Raw genomic sequence first — 20,521 nt, forward strand, 5'->3', positions numbered from 1 at the left:
ACCCGGAACCCTCTTGCTGTGAGGCGACAGTGCTAACCACTGCACCACTAATATCTTTTTGTGAACAATTGTTTTTATTTTGAAATAGCAAAGACGAAATCAGGTACAGAGGTACAAAAATATCTCCCAATAGCTTCTCCCCACCCCCCCAGAAACCCTATGGTAAACATCTGATTGACAAACACTTTGATAGGTCTACAGATACAAAAGCCCTGCATATTATGATAAGTACAACACCTCAAAATCAACACAGAATACAAAAATGTTATAAATAAATAAATAAATAATAATTAGTTCGACAAGATTGTCAGAAATAAAAGCTTTAACATGGTCAAAAGCAGCACTCCATCTCATCAATGTTTGGGGTCTAGCCCCACGTATCCTAGCGGTTGACAGCTCCATTGAGATAATATCAAGCAGACTAGAAGAGCCCATAAACGCCTACACATTAAGTGTGAGGGTTCCAGCGGCTAACTAGCAACTTCTTAGCTGCTGTAAAAGCAGCAAGAAGGTTTGTCTGAAAGAGTGTAAGTTCAAGAGCTGAGAAGTCACTTAGGAAAAACATGTTGGGAGTTAAGATGATATCTTTGTCCATCAGGATAGAAATATCATTAGCTAACTGTTGCCAGAAAGGTTTAAGAGCTGAACAATCCCAGAAAAAAATGAAGAAAGGTGCCCAGTACCCCTTGTGGACATAAGTTGCAGTTAGGAGACCTGGAAAGACGCATATACTGTAGGATCGCTTTAAAGGTGTTAAATACATTCTGTGTGCTAATTTCCAATGTATCATCTGATGATTGGGATTTTTATTAGACATCGTTATTACTTCCCATGTGTGCTCAGAAAAGGTGTCTTGTACATTGAATTGTAAGTCTTTTGACCAAACTGCAACTACTCCTAAAGGTTTGTATGAAGATTTGAGGAGAAAGGAATATGGATGAAGCAGAGTTAGAAAAAGAGTTGTTGAAAAACATTAAATTACAGATAAGATGTAGAGGCAACTCTGCATCTAAAGGGACCCCACAGGCACAGAGAGCTGATCTGATACGCAAGTACAGTACATAAAGAATGTAGAGGCAGGGATGTTTTACTGAGCTTTAATATCCTGAAATGTCCTTAGGCCTTTGTCATCGAACAGGTCCCCAAGAATGGCAATATTGCACTCTGCCCACTGAGAGCATCTGAATGGAGAGTTACCAGATAGAAACTTATGGTTATTGAAAAGAGGAAAATGATAGTGCCAGTTTGGCATGGAACCAGCCTGTCTTTCCAAAGACTTCCAGGTGGACACTAGATGGGATATAATTGGGCCAAAATGGAGATTACATTGCTTAGTTGGAATACTGCAAAAGACCAAGTCTTTTAAATTATATGGAGCCACCAAGGACTCTTCAATAGCTTTCCATGCCACTTTGGAGCCTGAGTTGAACCAAACTAATAAAGGGCGAAGAGTAAATGACTGAGCATAGAGTTTAAAATTAGGAAAGGAGAGACCTCCATCTATCCTACTGCGCTGAATAGTGGTCAACCTAATGCGAGAGCGCTTCCCATTCCAGATATATTTGAGCAGTAAGGAATCAAGTTGGTTCCAGAAATGAGCAGGGGGAGGCAAAGGCAACATAGCACTGTAAAAATTCACACAAGGGAGGATATTCATTTTAACAACTGAGATGCGGGCATACAAGAAATTAGGTAAATGTGTCCAGTTTGAAATATCAGCGCTAATGTTTGAAAGGATTTTCTTAAAGTTTTTGTTCACAGTACTGTATAGAGAAGAATAGATGTCTATGCCTAAATAATGAAAAGAAGAGACAACTGGTGCAGTGTTAGGAAGAGGCACAGAGCTAGAGTCAAAATTTAGAGGAAGAAAACATGACTTGCTCCAGTTAATCTTATAACCTGAAAGATGACTAAAATGGTCAAATAACGCCAGAATATGTGGTATAGAAGAGGCAGGCTTATTTACGAATAATAAAATATTGTCGGCATATAACGAAATGCGGTGAGATGTATTTTTAACATTGATGGGAGGGGTTATGTCTGACTGCCTGATAGCCTGAGCTAGGGGCTCCAATGATACAGCAAACAACAAAGGGGAGAGAGGACATCCCTGGCGCGTACCTCTACTCAAGGAAAAGGGCTGTGAACATATTTGTCCCGACAAGACAACTGCCCTTGGGTTACTGTATAATACTTTAATCATGTTAATAAAGCCAGGGCCTAAACCCATATGCTCCAGAACAGACCAAAGGTAGTTGAACTCAAGGTGGTCAAACGCTTTCATAGCATCTAAAGAAAAAACACCACAGGGGGTCTCTGATTGATCAGCAGAATAAATTATATGTAGTAAGCGATGGAGATTGTCAGAGGCTGAATGAGATTTTATAAACCCTGTTTGGTCTTCATGCTTGGTCATAAAAGATTCCAATCGGTGTGACAGAACTTTAGCATACAATTTGACGTCTACTCCAAGCAAGGAGAGTGGATGGTAACTAGAACATGAGGTAGGGTCCTTATCTATTTTCAAAAGAAGGGAAATAACAGCTGTATTGACATCTTGTCTAAAGGACCCATGTTTAACTGAATAATTTATCATGTCTAACATGAGTGGACCCAGCTCAAACCAGAAAGAGGAATACAACTCAACAGGAATCCCGTCCAAGCCTGGGGATTTGCCTTTACTCATACATTTCAATGATTCCTCTAGTTCTTGAAGAGTTATCGGTTCAGCAAGAGAAGAAGTCTCAGCCTCAGACAATCTAGGTAAGTTAAGAGAAGAGAGAAAAGAAGAAACTGTAGGTTTGTCTCATGAAGACTCAGACGTATACAGGGTAGAGTAGAAAGAACAGAAGGTGTCATTAATACGTTTCGGGTCAGTAAGGACCTCGCCAGAAGGGTGCTGTATAGCAGGTATATTAGAAAACTTTTGATTATTCCGCAGTTGTAGAGCTAGAAGATGGCTGGGCCTACTCCCATTGAAACAGTAATTTTGTCTGGTTCTTTGAATCAGGAATTCTGCTTTAACTTTAAGCAACTGATTCAATTCAGTTTTCACCACACTAATTCTAGTGGAAGTTTGGAGAGAAAAAGAAATTTGACTTGACGCCTCTAGTGAAGTAAGCTCAGACTCAAGATCAGAAATTTTCTTGATGCATGATTTATGTAGATATGATGCATATGAAATTGAAAAGCTACGGATAAAGCCCTTGACTGCATCCCAAACTATGCATGGATCGTCCACTGAGCCTTGACTGATTTTGATAAATTCTAAAAGGTTAGCTTTAAATGACATACAAAAATTCTCATTGCGAAGTAATGTAGGATTAAACCGCCAGCGAGGTGCCCGAGAAGGTCAATTAACTAGTGACAGTCTCAGAACATTACTACCATGGTCAGATAGTGACATGGGACAAGTGTCTGAGCTAAGTAAAGGAGAGGAAAGAGATCAAAAGATAAAAACAAAATCAATTCGTGAATAAGACTTATGCCTAGAGGAAAAGAATGTATAGGTTCTTCCAGAAGGATTAAACATACGCCAGGAATCCAGCAAAGACAATGAAGAAATACACCGCCTGAATTTGACAGTGCAGAGTGACTGTGAATGGGATTCACTCTCTCCTGATCTATCCAGATCATGTGACATGACTGCATTCATATCAGCCCCCATCACCACCTCACAGTCAGACAAATTAAGGAGGTAACTGGTCAGTATAGAGAAGAAGTTAGGGTCATAAGTAGAAGGAGCATAGACAGAAAGAAAAGCTAACCTCCTATTTTCGATCAAGACTTTAACATGAGTTATTCTACCATCTGTATCACTATCCTGCTCAAGTATATTAATACAAAGATTCCAATGTACTAGTATCATCACACCTTTAGTTTTATCAGTAATTGTTGAAGAAGAGACCACTTTGTAAAACTTGTTATTGCACCTGTGAACATCCTCTTTCTTAAGATGAGTTTGCACCACTAATATCTTGAATTCAAGCATAAACAATAAAAGTATAGCATTATTTAATGGTGGTGTATTCTTGTTCTTACACAGTCACACAGTGTTGGGGCTCTCAGGTATTTGCCAAATATGCAAAATGCAATCTTGCATCATCCATCCATCCATTCATCCATTCATTATCTGTAGCCGCTTATCCTGTTCTACAGGGTCGCAGGCAAGCTGGAGCCTATCCCAGCTGACTATGGGCAAGAGGCAGGGTATACCCTGGACAAGTCGCCAGGTTATCGCAGGGCTGACACAGAGACAAACAACCATTCACAATCACATTCACACCTACGGTCAATTTAGAGCCACCAGTTAACCTAACCTGCATGTCTTTGGACAGTGGGAGAAACCGGAGCACCCGGAGGAAACCCACGCGGACACAGGAATAACATGCAAACTCCACACAGAAAGGCCCTCGCCGGCTGCTGGGCTCGAACTTGCTGTGAGGCGACAGTGCTAACCACTACACCACCGTGCCGCCCAACCTTGCATCATTTCAAATTTATATATACATGGACTATTCTTATTTGTAGCCTGTTTTGGGTCAGCATATACAGTGCTCAGCATAAATGAGTACACCCCCTTTGAAAAGTAACATTTTAAACAATATCTCAATGAACACAATTTCCAAAATGTTGACAAGACAAAGTTTAATATAACATCTTTTTAACTTATAACATGAAAGTAAGGTTAATAATATAACTTCGATTACACATTTTTCAGTTTTACTTCAAATTAGGGTTGGTACAAAAATGAGTACACCCCACAACAAAAACTACTACATCTAGTACTTTGTATGGCCTTCATGATTTTTAATAACAGCACCAAGTCTTCCCAGGCACAAAAAAGCCCGCCTAGAGTTTGCCAGGGCCCATGCTGACAAAGATGAAGACTACTGGGACTCTGTACTCTGGAGTGATGAGACCAAGATAAATGTTTTTGGAACTGATGGCTTCAAAACTGTATGGTGTCGCAAAGGTGAGGAATACAAAGAAAAATGCATGGTGCCTACAGTGAAACATGGTGGTGGCAGTGTCCTTATGTGGGGCTGCATGAGTGCTGCTGGTGTCGGGGAGCTGCATTTCATTGATGGCATCATGAATTCACAGATGTATTACTCTATACTGAAAGAGAAGATGCTACCATCACTCCATGCCCTTGGTCATCATGCATTTTTCCAACATGACAATGATCCTAAACACACATCTAAGGCCACTGTTGGATTTCTGAAGAAGAACAGGGTGAAAGTGATTCAGTGGCCAAGTATGTCTCCTGATCTGAACCCAATCGAACACCTATGGGGAATTCTGAAGAGACAAGTTGAGCATCACTCTCCATCCAGCATCCAGTCACTAAAAGAGGTCATTGTTGAAGAATGGAAAAAGATTGATTGTTGCAAAATGTCGCCAACTTGTTCATTCCATGCCTAGAAGACTTGGTGCTGTCATTAAAAATCATGCAGGCCATACAAAGTACTAGATGTAGTAGTTTTTGTTGTGGGGCGTACTCATTTTTGCACCACCCTAATTTGAGTAAAACTGAAAAATGTGTAATCTAAGTTTATATTATCAACCTTACTTTCCTGTTATAAGTTAAACAGATGTTATATTAAACTTTGTCTTGTCAACATTTTGGAAATTGTTTGTGTTCATTGAGTTATTGTTTAAAATGTTACTTTGCAAAGGGGGTGTACTCATTTACGCTCAGCACTGTAATGTAGGATTTTCAGAGGAATTCATTTAGTACAAGCCCAGTTCCAAAAAAGTTAGGACGCTGTATGATTTAAAAATCATGGAAACCCTATATTTCAAAATTCAAATATTGAAACTCAGAAGGTTTAAAATGAGCATATAGCATACTTTTCAAATAAGATCAAAAAATTTCCCAGTATCAACATTTGACATGTTGCTTTATTTTCAATGAAATATAGGGTTTCCATTATTTGCAAGTCATCACATTCTGTTTTTATTGACGTTCTACACAACTTTTCTGGAATTGGGGTTATAGCTCACAGAGTTCCCCCAACTTATCAGTGCTTCATTGCGCAATGCAATAAGTTTGCGCACCCTCTTTTGAGTGGCTGACACAGAAACGCCCTCTCCTCGCTGCTTGGTATTGATCAGAGCCCTTGTCAATCACACAGGAGGGCGGAGCCACCGGCCCCTATATCCCTTTAAGGTCAGCATGAGTTTCAGTTCGCATCCTCAGGATTGTGCAGAGAGAGGGAAGGTGGTCTTCAGCATCACCGGTTTACGACTCGCATAGGTGTCCCTTTAGAGGAAAACTGACCAAGAGGATTTTAATTCGGACCCAGACTCGGGAACACCTGGCACCCTGTTCTACCTAATCAGAGTAGAGGTCTATTTCTCCGCGTTTTACTTTAGGAGGGCATGAGAAAGTCGTGTTAGTGGAGGTGTAGAGGTGTTGAGGTTACCCCTTGTCACTTGTACCTGAGTTTGACTCGTGCCTGATCTCAGGGTTCTTTCTCACAGCTGAGCGCGCGCGGGCTCGTGTCAGTATGCGCAGTGGCGGTGTGTGGGTCTTGTTGCACTTTTGCGTGCTGCTGCGTGCATCCGCGGCTCAAGCGTGTGCGCCGTGCCCGCAGCGCGCGTGCCCACCGGTCCCCGCACAGGGCTGTGATGAAGGGCGCGTGCTGGCGCGGGACCCGTGCGGCTGCTGTGATCAGTGCGCGCGACTCGAGATGGAGCTGTGCGGCGGGGAGAACTGGCAGCTGGGATACTGCGCCCTGGGGCTCACATGCACCGCTCTCAACCACACCGGCGCAGTTACCGTTCCTCATACAGGGGTCTGCAAAGGTCAGTGTGGAAAGGTTAAGACTGAGTTCGTTGTTTTGTCGCATAAGCTTACCACCATTTTATGATAGGATTCATGAGTATCCAGTAATGTGGATGGTTTAACTTGGACAGCTCAGCTAATATCCTTTTCTTCATCTTTGGGTAAAGTGTTGGCTGTGTGAACGGGATGATCGTCTTCACTTCCGGTCAAACACACACCTGGTGTGAGCTCCTGTAAGAGAGCAGCTCTAGAAGGGACAAATAGTGGCACCAGCTATTCAGTGCACTAAGCAGTACATTTCTAGAGAAATAAATTAAGCCAATAAATAAATAAATAAATTAATGCTTAAATAATCCAAGAAATGTCTGTCCATAGTAAAAAATGAATTGGATGGCTGCTGGAGTATTTACTCTTCTTGGAGGCAGAAAGTACTCGGCGCGCGCCTTAGACACGTGCACGCGCCTCATGAATTTGATACAGAAGGTTTTTGTTTGTTTGTTTTAAATAAATAAATAAATAAATTGTCGCATCACAGGTCCTGGGTTTGAGCCCAGCAGCCGGCGAGGGCCTTTCTGTGCGGAGTTTGCATGTTCTCCCCGTGTCCGCGTGGGTTTCCTCCGGGTGCTCCGGTTTCCCCCACAGTCCAAAGACATGCAGGTTAGGTTAACTGGTGACTCTAAATTGAGCGTAGGTGTGAATGTGAGTGTGAATGGTTGTCTGTGTCTATGTGTCAGCCCTGTGATGACCTGGTGACTTGTCCAGGGTGTACCCCGCCTTTCGCCCGTAGTCAGCTGGGATAGGCTCCAGCTTGCCCGCGACCCTGTAGAACAGGATAAAGCAGCTAGAGATAATGGATGGATGGATGGATGGATGTTGCATCACAAGGGCAAATAGAAAGAACCCAAGGATGAGCAAAAGTGGTTTCTTTGTTTATGTAAACTGCAGGTTGAGCTCTAAAACTTGACACTTCATTCTCAATATCAGGCAAATCATGTAAAACAATTTCATATTTTCTTAATAGAGAAAATGTTCGGCGGCATGGTGGTTAGCGCTGTCGCCTCACAGCAAGAAGGTTGAGGTTCAAGCCTCGTGGCCGATGAGGGCCTTTCTGTGTGGAGTTTGCATGTTCTCCTCGTGTCCGCGTGGGTTTCCTCCGGGTGCTCCGGTTTCCCCCACAGTCCAAAGACATGCAGGTTAGGTTAACTGGTGACTCTAAATTGACCGTAGGTGTGAATGTGAGTGTGAATGGTTGTCTGTGTCTATGTGTCAGCCCTGTGATGATCTGGTGACTTGTCCAGGGTGTACCCCACCTTTCGCTTGTAGTCAGCTGGGATAGGCTCCAGCTTGCCTGCCACCCTGTAGAACAGGATAAAGCGGCTAGAGATGATGAGATGAGAAAATGTTCTTTACTTTTAAATTTGCTGAATTATTGTTTTCCTTTGGTGAAGATGATTATTCAAGCTGGTTTTTATTATTATTAAAGCAAAATGTGCTCATATTACTGTGTTCATATGACATTAGAATATTAGGCTATTACTGTACATAACTGTATTGATACTGGATACAAATAAGAAGAAATCTTTATTTGTGAAATGCTTATCTCATCTCATCTCATTATCTCTAGCCGCTTTATCCTTCTACAGGGTCGCAGGCAAGCTGGAGCCTATCCCAGCTGACTACGGGCGAAAGGCGGGGTACACCCTGGACAAGTCGCCAGGTCATCACAGGGCTGACACATAGACACAGACAACCATTCACGCTCACATTCACACCTACGGTCAATTTAGAGTCACCAGTTAACCTAACCTGCATGTCTTTGGACTGTGGGGGAAACCGGAGCACCCGGAGGAAACCCACGCGGACACGGGGAGAACATGCAAACTCCACACAGAAAGGCCCTCGCCGGACCCGGGGTTCGAACCCAGGACCTTCTTGCTGTGAGGCGACAGCGCTAACCACTACACCACCGTGCCGCCCTGAAATGCTTATATAGCTTTAATTTTCAAACAATATGTATTTTATATCATTTTACGGGTGACACGGTGGTGTAGTGGTTAGCACTGTCTCCTCATATCAAGAAGGTTCTGAGTTCAAGCCCAGCGGCTGAGGGGGGCCTTTCTGTGTGGAGTTTGCATGTTCTCCCTGTGTCTGCGTGGGTTTCCTCCGGGTGATCTGGTTTCCCCCACAGTCCAAAGACATGCAGTTAGGTTAACTGGCTACTTTATATTGCCCATGTGTGTGAATGGTTGAGAGAAGAAAACCTCTTTAAACAAGTGTTGCCAGGCAAAACAAACCTCGCCCGGTAGCACTTATGATGAATATGAAGGAAGATATCGGGGGGTGGGGGGAAATAGGTACCCTATGGGTCCATGTGGCTACTGCTTATAAATAAAATTGTTTTCTGATACCATGTCCATACAGTGAATATAGCATATATATTTACTCTGAAGCAGTAGCCACAAAAATGAAGTGTAATCCAAAAATTAACAGTTTAAAAATCACAAAAGTAAAATATACCAAGCGTCTGTACTTTATATTATTCTACTCTTACCTCTTACGGTTTTTGAAACTGAAACCTCCGAACTGAAGCTGACATACCTGTACACACGCTGTTGCCATGACGAAACTCTTATTTCCTGGAAATGGCCCGGTGCTAGAGCTCAGTGGGACGTACTTTACCTCTGTAATAAGCATAAACATGTCTGAAAGCAATTTTTTTTAGTCTAGTCCATTTATTTCGAATGGTGAACCAAATTGTCTACACTCACTGGCCATTTTAATCGGAACACGTGTATGTGCATGCACAGTGTGAGATTGTTATACTCTTACATTCTTATAGCATGATGACGTAGTGGCTAGCGCCTGTATATGAGGCAGTAGCCACAACAAAAACGATTTTGACCTTTTTGGTGACCTTGACCGGATTACCCTCAAAACATTGGAGGTTCTATTTGAGACCAATGCCCATCTATCCTGAAAGTTTCATGAAGATTGATCCAGCCATTTTCCTGTAATATCGTTTACAAAAAAACCCAACCGAAAACAATACCTCGCCCCGTTTACTCCGTAGCGGGCGAGGTAATAATCTAGTAGAAGGCAACGAGAAACCATTCCTGTAATCCTTCCCTAGAAACTCAGACCTGCCATCAGGCAGAACACTAAAAGAAAAAGATATCATTTTATTTGAAAATTGGCAAGCAAGAAACAATGAAATCTGTCCTGCCCATTGTAGTTATTTCACCAAAGCCTTAAAGTCTGAAACTGACATCGAACTTGTTTTAATCAAAAATGTAATATCAGTGTTGCAGATTCCTTATAATATTAATTTAATGGTACCATTCCCATATTGTTGAAATGCATGAAAGAAGCAGGCACTCCACCTCCTAAATCTTCATTTAAACCTTGGAGAATACAAATCCTCCATGATTCCAGCCTTGGCCTGGACTTTCTCCCAACATGACCAAATGAATTGCTCAGGACACAACCACACAATCGTGAGGGAAGGCAGAGGTGAGAACCTGCCAGAAGGTCCCAGAGCTAAAGGACCATACCATGCCATCATTCTGGGGGGTCTGGGATAGGGTTCCAGCTCTTTGTCCTCAGGGACAGGGTCTGTGATTGAGACATATTTACAAGTGGAAGGCTAAAGGTTAATCCTGACTTGGACCTAGTGTGCCTTTGGCACATTAGCTGCTTTGATTTAGTCTCAGAGTTAATGACTTCTGTGATTGAAATGAGACAGGCAAAGGGACTCTGGATTAACACACTGTGCCTGAACACACTCTTATTTCTCTCTCTCTCTCTCTCTCTCTCTCTCCCTCCCTCTCTCTCTCTGTTTGTTCTGGGTAATAAGCTTGAAAAAGAAAAGGCTTTTCTTATGTAGCTGTTTATTCTCCAGGTTTTTGCGGTGTGTGTGTCTACTTGTACTTTCTACATATTGAGGACTGGAACATGTTTTTTACCAATAGAGCTAGGACATTTTTGGGAATTTAGGACATTTTTGACTGCTTCTCACATCTTCAAAGGGCTGTTTGAGAGTTAAGAATTAATTTTAGGGTTCAGCTGAAAATTAGTTTTAGGTTAGGGTTAGGGTAATGGTTGGAGTTAGGCATTTAGTTGTGATGGTGATAGTCAGGATTCAGAGGCTAGGGAATACATTGTCAATGTGTGTCCCCAGAACAATAGAAGTACAAGAGTGTGTGTGTGTGTGTGTGTGTGCGCGTGCGCGCATGCACATTGGGCATGACTGGGTCAGTTACAGGAAATGACTTTTAACCCCAGAATATATATCTCACTCTCTCTGGCATATCTCTGCAGTGAGGTGGCCGCTCTGACGGCTCCAGCTATCAAAATCTCTAGGGAAGAATTACAGTAGTGGTTTCCTGCTGCCTTCTCCTGGATTATTATAGAGGTTTTATCCTCTCAACCATTTACACCTATGGACAATAATTAGAGTAGCCAGTTAACTTAACCTCATGTCTTTGGACTGTGGGGGAAACCAGAGCACGCAGACATGGGGAGAACAAGCAAACTCCACACAGAAAGGCCCCCGTCAGCTGCTGGGTTTGAAGGCGACAGTGCCAACCACTGCACCACCATGCTGCCCTAACTCCAGAAGATATAGGTGAAATTAGTTCTGTAAAATCTTAAAGTCTGATGAGAAAGCTTGATGAGGTGTTTAATCATCATCCATTTTCTGATTGCAAGTAGCTGACGTATAATCATGCTAATGTATTATGCATGAAAAGATTCATTATGCATTGATTATCTCACATGAGCTGCTTGAATAAATGAAGTGATTTCTGCTCTGCTGATGGACTGAAGAGATTCATAGAGACCTGACGTGTAGAGACCTGACCCTGTTCTGCATGTGATTGATTCCAATATCTTTAAAGTGTTTTAACTATGACTTAAAGTAGAAGTATTTTGTCATATTCATTATCTGCTGTCACTCAAGACATTTATTTGGTTTTTGACTTGCTGTATATGGTAATTTTCAATAGCATGGTCTCTTGCAGAGCAGCATGGTGGTACAGTGTGTAGTGTTGTAGCCTCACAGGTCCAGGGTCCCTGGTTCAATCCTGAGCTAGGATTAATGTCTTTGTGAAGTTTCTGTGCATTTGTGGGTTCCTCTGGGGTTTGCAGTTTTCTCCCATCTTCCAAACATGCCATTATATGGAGTGGGTAATGCCGATGTTATACTGTATGATATTCAATCTGATTTTGTGGTCACAGGCACAATCACACATAGTAAAGGATAATATTTATTTGAGAGTTGTGTGGCACAAATGTGACAGCAGATGACAAAGTTCTGGCAGGGTCAGAACATTTTGCTTAAGAGTGTAACCGCTGCTACGCCACTTGTCTAAAATCTACCAATAGGAGGACGGCATACAGTATGATTACACAGAGCTCATGAAACAGCTACAAACCCAGTACTGGCAAAAGTGAAACGTAAACAAAACATATGGTATTTAAATATAGAGCAGATTATTGAATTGCAACAGCAGACAGAATGTCTCTATAATGTCTCATCACATTTGTGTTAGGACTAAAAGGGACATGACGTCGGAAAAAAAATAAAGGATGAATTACAGCTTCCAGATGTGTAGCTAATTAGCATGTACATTCTCTGTTCTTAGATTTTATAGAGTTTACTGTTATGACAGCATGAAACTATTTATATGCTATTCACCCAGTATGGCAGAATGTAGTAGCCGTCTTCATCCTTTAATCTGACATGAAGAACATGCTATCGCAGACTGTTAGAGAATTCTTATTGGGTTCATCTTGTACAGTCTGACAATCATAAAATATTGCTCGAATCACACAGTGTAAAACCAGCTTTAAATGAATCGCCCCAGATGCAAATGATGCCCTGTGATGAACTTGAATTTGGAATTTTTAGCCAATATTCCTCACGTGTACATTAGAGTACAGAGAAATTCTTTCCCTGCATTTAACCCATCTGAAGCAGTGAACACACACATACCCAGACATACCGAAGTTAGGTGCCTTGCTCAAGGGCACTCCAGCCATGGATGGATTCACTCCCCCTACCCACATATTTTCCTGCGGGTGCAGGGAATCAAACCGGCAACCTTTTAGTCCCAAAGCTGCTTCTCTAACCTTTATGGTTTCCGTACAGTAACTGGCATCCCATCCAAGGTGTATTCCCACCACATAGGCTCTGGATCCACCCCAACAATTAGTTTGTGATGAAACAAACTACTTTGATGATACTGGTGCACAACATACAGTACTAGTCAAAAGTTTGGACAGACCTTCTAATTCAATGTTTTTTCTTTATTTTTATTAATTAAGACACTTCATGTCTGAAAGTAATGATGGATGTCATTTCTCTTTACTTAGTTGAGCAGTTCTTAATATGGATTACTACAGTTGTGGAATAGGGCTATTTACTGTATTTTTATTATTTACTATCCACTGTTTGATCTCAAATGCATTAAGAAGACAAGAAATGTCACTAACTTTTGACGAGGCACCTGTTAATTGAAAAGCATTCCAGGTGACGACCTCATGAAGCTGGTTAAGAGAATGCCAGTAGTGTGCAAAGCGTCATCAAGGTAAACATAGAAATAGTTCTACTTTGAATAATCTAAAATATGAAACATGTTTTGTTTAACACTTTTTTTGTTTACCACATAATTCCATACATATTCCATATGTTATTTCAGAGTTTTGATGTCTTCAGTATTGTTCTCTGATGTAGAAAATAGTCAAAATACAGAAACACCTATGAATAAGTAGTCCAAGCATTTGACTGGTAAAATCCATATTTATAACAGGGGTTGTCAATTGGTGGCTCATGGTTCAAAAGTATTTGAATGGGCATAACCAAGTATTTGAAAAATATTGTAGCTGAAACAGTGTAGCCTATTGACAATAGTTCAGCAACTCATTTTTTTTATTAGCTGAGCAGTTTTTCAAACATGCTCAGCTTCTGTAGCAGATCCTCTGTTGCAGCTTATCCAATCACATGCATTTGTGTAAATTATTTAACTGAAGGCAGCTTGTCAGTCCAGAGAGCACTAGAGAGGTCAGAAAGAGAAGTTTTGGCTAATAATCAAATATACCATGCACTGAGAGGCTCTGGTTGAAGTTATGGACTCTCTGAGGTGACTGGCATAGTACTATTTTATGAGGGGTGCAGCCCCAAAGAAAATAGTATTATGCCAGTCACTTCAGAGAATCCATAATTTCTGGTTCCTCTCAGTGCATGGTATATTAGATTTATAGCCCTCATCAAAAAATTTGAAACTAAGTGTTAAGATTGAATCTTGGTATAAACTCACTGGAGGCAGCCATGTTTGTTATTTCAGTTGGAGTGACCTTCGACCTGCACATGTGCAATGTATCATGCTATCGCCTGCCTCACTAGGCATGATCATGATGCGTAGATCTATACGCACAAATGCTCGTGGAGCCACAGCTGTGACTCGAGTTGGCCATATAGCTTGAAATTGTGACGTCAGTTCATGGTATATCCAAGATATACCATGGACTGACTGACACCATATCATTGGTTTTTGTTTTTTTACATCACAAGATACATTGCTTAATCAATGGTGAAACTATTTTATGTCATGTGAGCCATCCTTGGCCAATCCCTGCATGGGAATTTTTTGATGAGGGGTATAAAACAAAATGTTTAAAGATGAATAGACAGAGATATGTGTATATTCCCCCCACTTCAAGTTCAAAACAGATGTGTGGGCACTGGGACAAAAAAAAGTTGCGGCAGTGAGCACTTTTAATTTAATACAGGCATTCAAATAGGAAGAATGTGCAAAAAGCATATTCATTTATTCATCTTCAATAAATGCTTTATTCTGCTCATAGGCTCAGTGGTTTAAATAACCATAACCCTGATCTCATTATCTCTAGCTGCTTTATCCTGTTCTTTTTTTTTTAAAGATATTTTTTGGGCTTTTTTCACCTTTATTGGATAGGACAGTGTAGAGACAGGAAATGAGCAGGAGAGAGACGGGGAGGGATCGGGAAATGACCTCGGGTCGGAATCGAACCCGGGTCCCCAGATTTATGGTGTGGCGCCTTATCCACCTGAGCCACGACACCCCCTTTATCCTGTTCTGCAGGGTCACAGGCAAGCTGGAGCCTATCCCAGCTGACTACAGGCGAAAGGCAGGGTACACCCTGGACAAGTCGCCAGATCATCACAGGGCTGACACATAGACACAGACAACCATTCACACTCACACCTACGGTCAATTTAAAGTCACCAGTTAACCTAACCTGCATGTCTTTGGACTGTGGGGGAAACCGGAGCACCCGGAGGAAACCCACGCGGACACGGGGAGAACATGCAAACTCCGCACAGAAAGGCCCTCGCCGGCCACGGGGCTCAAACCCCGACCTTCTTGCTGTGAGGCAACAGCGCTAACCACTACACCACCGTGCCGCCCCACCATAACCCAGATTTTTTAAAAAAAAAGTCACATAGAGCAGACCTGTATCTGAGAGTCTGTGGTGCTAATGTAGTAATGTGAAACACCAGTTTGAAGCATAAAATAACCAGGGTAACTGTTATCACCATTCAGTCATGTTTGTTCCCAGCCCTTTGTAAGCAAGGAATTTAAAGTAATTGAGCTTTCACCAGTTTTACTGAAATAAAAATTAATGTGAAATATTTTTATCACCATCATGCTTTGTCAAGACCCTCAACCTGAAGCTTTGACCCACACCTCAGCACTTATCATACCTTCCCTTCAGCTATTCCATTGGGTTAGGAAACACTAAAGGGTCTGTTTCTGCTAGTAATGAGAAGTGCCTGTCTAGTCCACTTTAAACTAGCATTATCTAACATTTCAAATACTTCCTCTTTAGTAATGTTATCAGCCAAAGCCTGGCCTCTGGGGTCACCTGCTTCATCTCAGGACCTGGATGCCAAGACATGAAGTCTTCAAGACCCACTGGATAGAAGTGCACTTTAAATTCTAACTTGGGGCTGTTTTTCTGCACATGCCATGACAGAGTAACAGTTAGGTCTGGTTGGCATCAGAAAGGAATTTCTGTGATCACACTTTAGATTGCTGGCTCTAGCCTGAGCGCAGTATTAATGAGCAAAAACTATATTTATAATGTCCAAAGTTTTAATCAACATCCAGTATTTCCATTCCAAAAGTTAAGAAAGCCAACAGCATTAGAGAATTTCAAACAGCCCCTGCTTTGTGGCATCCCTGCTGTAAGTGTAAAAATATGAAAATGCCCTCACAAGAAAGGTCGAGATGGAAACGTGTTGGAGGTACGGATCATTTTAAGGTGACAGGAAGCAAGAGAGAAAGTTCTGAGGAGGCCAGGTGAAAGTTAGGTTGAAAGTTTGCTTATGCTCAGCCTGCTAACCTGTCTGTCTGAAAGAGCTGCTGTCTCCTGCTCAATATGCACACATTTATCCACAGGCTCGTTTCAGAGCCAGATGTGTAAATATATGTCCCAAAAGCCTGGCTGTGTACTGCTTTCAGCCCATGAATTGGCTTCTTTAGCATTCAAGGTTTACCTCCCCCATGTTTAGTAAGGGCAGAACATCAGGGCACAAGTCCATGATTCACACTTTGTTGCTTTAGGAAATGCTTTCAGAAGCACTTTAAAGGCTGTAAATAAGGTGTGATGTTTGCATGTGTGTACCCAAGCTCTAAACTAATTAATTCTGTACAAGGTTTACTTACTTAAATGGAAGGTGGAAGTTTTCTGTCTTCTGTATGTTTTCTGAAGAATGATTTATATGATCATTTATAGATTTACAGACTTCATAACAACTCCCTCATCAGTAAACTGAGAAGGGGAAGAAAGGTATGTTTGATTAGTCTACCTCACACGTTAAGTAGTGTGAAAAAAGGATCACACTTCTTGGGAGAAAGTTAAAATCTTTCTCAAGAGTTAATTATTCAACTAACATTTGTTCAAAGATATGTATGAATAAGCAACTAACATGACTTTCAGTTAACAGTCACATCTTAATGCTTACTAATGCATTTTTTATTAGTTTATGGCTATAAAATGAAAGAATCTGAGGTATTTCTGTTTTGTTTTATAGCAGAGATTCACGTTACCACTTCTGACAGCACTATAGGTTCTGAACAGATGAGAATTTGATGCACCGAGAATAAACGTACCATATACTTATCTGTCCAGCTGTCTTTGAATATTCTCTTTGAATACTCCAGCTTGTCAGTTTGCTAATCAGCACAGAAAGAGTCAATGGAATGAAAAATATACATACATGAAAGTCTGTAAACATCTCTAGGCTTGTAGCTAGTCTCTGGTCTGATGAGCTGCCTTTAGCTACAGTGTCTTGCAAAAGTATTCATCCCCCTTGGTGTTTGTCCTGTTTTGTCACATTACAAGCTGGAATTAAAATGGATTTTTTTTTTTTTTTTTGGGGGGGGGGTTAGCACCATTTGATTCACACATGCCTACCATTTTAAAGTTGCAAATTTGTTGTTTTATTGTGACACAAACAATAATTAAGATGGAAAAAAAACAGAAACCTGGAGTGTGCATAGGTATTCATCCCCCTAAAGTCAATACTTTGTAGAGCCACCTTTTGCTGCAATTACAGCTGCAAGTTTCTTGGGGTATGTCTCTCTTACCTGAGCACATCTAGCCACTGGGATTTTTGCCCATGCCTCAAGGCAAAACTGTTCCAACTCCTTCAATTTAGATGGGTTGCGTTGGTGTACAGCAATCTTTAAGTTATGCCACAGATTCTCAATTGGATTGAGGTCTGGGCTTTGATTAGGTCATTCCATGACATTTAAATATCCTTAATCCACTCCAGTGTAGCTTTAGCAAGATGTTTAAGGTCATTGTCCTGCTGGAACGTGAACCTTCATCCCAGTCTCAAACCTCTGGCTGACTCAAACAGTTTTTTTCTCCAGAATTGCCCTGTATTCAGTGCCATCCACGTTTTCTTCAATCCTGACCAGCTTTCCTGTCCCTGCAGATGAAAAATATCCCCACAGCATGATGCTGCTACCACTATGCTTCACTGTAGGAATGGTGTTCTCAGGGTGTTTGGTTTATGCCACAAATGGCATTTCCCATGATGGCCAAAAAGATCAATTTTAGTCTCATTTGACCAGATAATCTTCTTCCATGTGTTTGGGGAGTCTGCCACATGCTGTTGGGCAAACTCCAAACGTGTTTTCTTACTTATTTTCTGACCACTCTTCCACAACACCCTGCTCTGTGGAGTGTGCAGCTTAGAATGGTTCTATGCACAGACACTCCCATCGCCGCTGTGGATCTTTGCAGCTCCTTCAGTGTTATCTTTGGTATTTTTGTTGCATCTCTGATTAATGCCCTCCTTGCCCGGTCTGTGAGTTTTGGTGGGTAGCCTTCTCTTGTCAGGTTTGTAGTGGTGCCATATTCTTTCCATTTTGCTATAATGGATTTAATGGTGCTCCCTGGGATATTTTTTATAACCCAACCCTGAGCTATACTTCTCCACAACTTTGTCTCTGACCTGTTTGGAGGCTCCTTGGTTTTCATATTGCTTGCTTAGTAGTGTTACAGAGTCAGGGTCCTTCCAGAACAGGTTGATTTATACAGACATCATGTGACAGATCATGTGACACTTTGATTGCACACAGGTGGATCTTAATCAACTAATTGTGTGACTTATGAAGTGAATTGGTTGGACCAGCTCTTATTTGAGGATTTCACATGAAAGAGGGTGAATACCAATGCACACTCCAGATTTCTGGGTTGTTGTTTTTTTCATCTTAATTATTGGTTTTGTTACAATAAAACAACAATTTGCACCTTTAAAGTGGTAGGCATGTTGTGTAAATCAAATGGTGGTAACCCCCCCAAAATCCATTTTAATTCCAGCTTGTAATGCAACAAAACAGGAAAAACATCAAGGGGGATGAATACTTTTGCAAGACACTGTAAATAATTTACATAATTGTATGTGATTGGATTAGCCACAACAGAGCATCTGCTACATAAGCCAAGCTGTTTCATGCATAGAGAACTATGTTCACTGAACTCCACTTGGTGTGTATCTGGACCATGGCCTCGAGTTGAAAACTCATGGTTTAGACTATATGAAACATTCTCTATGGTAAAAATACCAGTTTAATTATTGAAGACTCCCTGTCTCCACATTATCGGTTTTTGAAGAAGTATCAGAAAGTAATGTTCCCCATTATCTGCAGAGAGTGTGGAAAATAACCTCAAAGCTCTATGTATCAGAACAAGTACATTGCTGATATGACCCGTACTTTGTTTTATAATGTTGGGAAATGGTTTTGTTATGGAGTGTGGTTCTGTTTACTTGCAGATGATCTGTTAGCGTTGGGGAAGAGCTGATTTGCCTCATTTTATAGAAATAACAGGAAAAAATGAGAGAGAAAGAGATACATAGGTGAATGGTTAGAGAGAGAAAGAAAAAAGTATGATGGAGAGCATGGAAGTAGTGAAGCAAAAGACCCTCATAAAGTGAAAGGACACAAAAAAAAAATACAGCAGTAGATAAGTGAGAGTGTTGAAAACGGTCCATGAATGAACGGAGCTCCTGTTCTATAGCTATCTGTAGTATTTCATTTTTCTTCACATGCATGGATTGCATTTCTACTTCACCACAATGGATTTCTATCAAATGGATATTCTAATGGTCATGTGGTTTTCATGTCGTGGTTCTATCGGTCATAGAACCCAGATAGAACCTTATAATAGTAAGGTCACAACATTTGTCAGAGGAAATGTTGGAAAAGTAGAAGTGCAAAGTTTCAGTCATGAAAATTTTAGAGTGAACAAGAAGACTGCAATTTGTAGTTGGAAAATAAACCACACAAACACCTAAACACTGTATAAACATTTTGTACTGAATTATCTACATGTAAAAAGCCTGTTGTAAAATAATCCATGATGATGCCTCTGTCTTTTCCTCAGGTGTCTCAGATATTCCAGACACTGGCATGGAAGACGAGCGGTGCCCTCTATCAAGTGGGTGTAACCTTGTGAGTGGGGAGTGCGTTTGTGAATCCAAACACTCCTGCCTTATCTCCTTCAGCTACCCAAATCCAGAGGCATGCGCCAAGAGCAAGGAGATGGGTGAGAATTATTGTGATGGGAGAACATTTTGATGATATTGGCTGAAACTGTTATTTATGGTTTGAGGGTGGGAAAATTTCACAGCAGGGACATGTAGTTCTGCTCAAGCATGGTTTAATTCCATCCCTAATCAATGCAGATGTGCTTAATCAAGGTGTTTAGAAGGCATTTGAATGTGAAGGTCAGATGTATTGGATTAGTCTTGGGCGTAGACTCTAGAGCAAAATTTGGCATCTCTGACCTATCAATTATGTGAACACTCTTATGAGAGTGTTAACTCTCTCTCTTGCTCTCTCTCTTTCTCACATGCTCTTTTAAATCAAGTCCATTTTTATTCGATACAGACTATTGTGCTGTCAATATCATAGTACAACCTGAAACTGTCTGTGTACATACAGTAAATATAATACAAATAAGATAAACGCATACATTTAAGTTATCCCACGAAATCGAGTCGTATATGAGCTGATAGCTATAAGCCATGTATGACAAGATTGAGTGGAATAAATGTTTTATTCTATCCACATTCACTGGATTTTGAGAAACCGAGCATTTTTATTTTTTGCGAATTCGATCAATAAAAACTTTATACAAAACATCTGACAAAATCATTTCCACTTAGAATGT

The 20,521-nt window shown here is 41.1% G+C and overlaps 1 protein-coding gene across 3 annotated transcripts in view; it reads left to right on the forward strand.

The window, feature by feature from the left end:
• Nucleotides 1-6,207: 6,207 nt before the first annotated feature.
• LOC132894298 (cysteine-rich motor neuron 1 protein-like) overlaps nucleotides 6,208-20,521 on the forward strand; it is a 96,226-nt gene continuing 81,912 nt past the window's right edge. For all 3 annotated transcript variants that reach the window (XM_060933942.1, XM_060933943.1, XM_060933944.1), the window contains exons 1-2: nucleotides 6,208-6,813; nucleotides 19,733-19,894. In XM_060933942.1, coding sequence (XP_060789925.1) covers nucleotides 6,516-6,813; nucleotides 19,733-19,894 — 460 coding nt within the window. In that variant the 5' untranslated portion in view covers nucleotides 6,208-6,515. The remainder of the gene's footprint in view (nucleotides 6,814-19,732; nucleotides 19,895-20,521) is intronic.

Source organism: Neoarius graeffei, chromosome 11 (assembly GCF_027579695.1).
Source record: "Neoarius graeffei isolate fNeoGra1 chromosome 11, fNeoGra1.pri, whole genome shotgun sequence".
Taxonomy (NCBI): domain Eukaryota; kingdom Metazoa; phylum Chordata; class Actinopteri; order Siluriformes; family Ariidae; genus Neoarius; species Neoarius graeffei.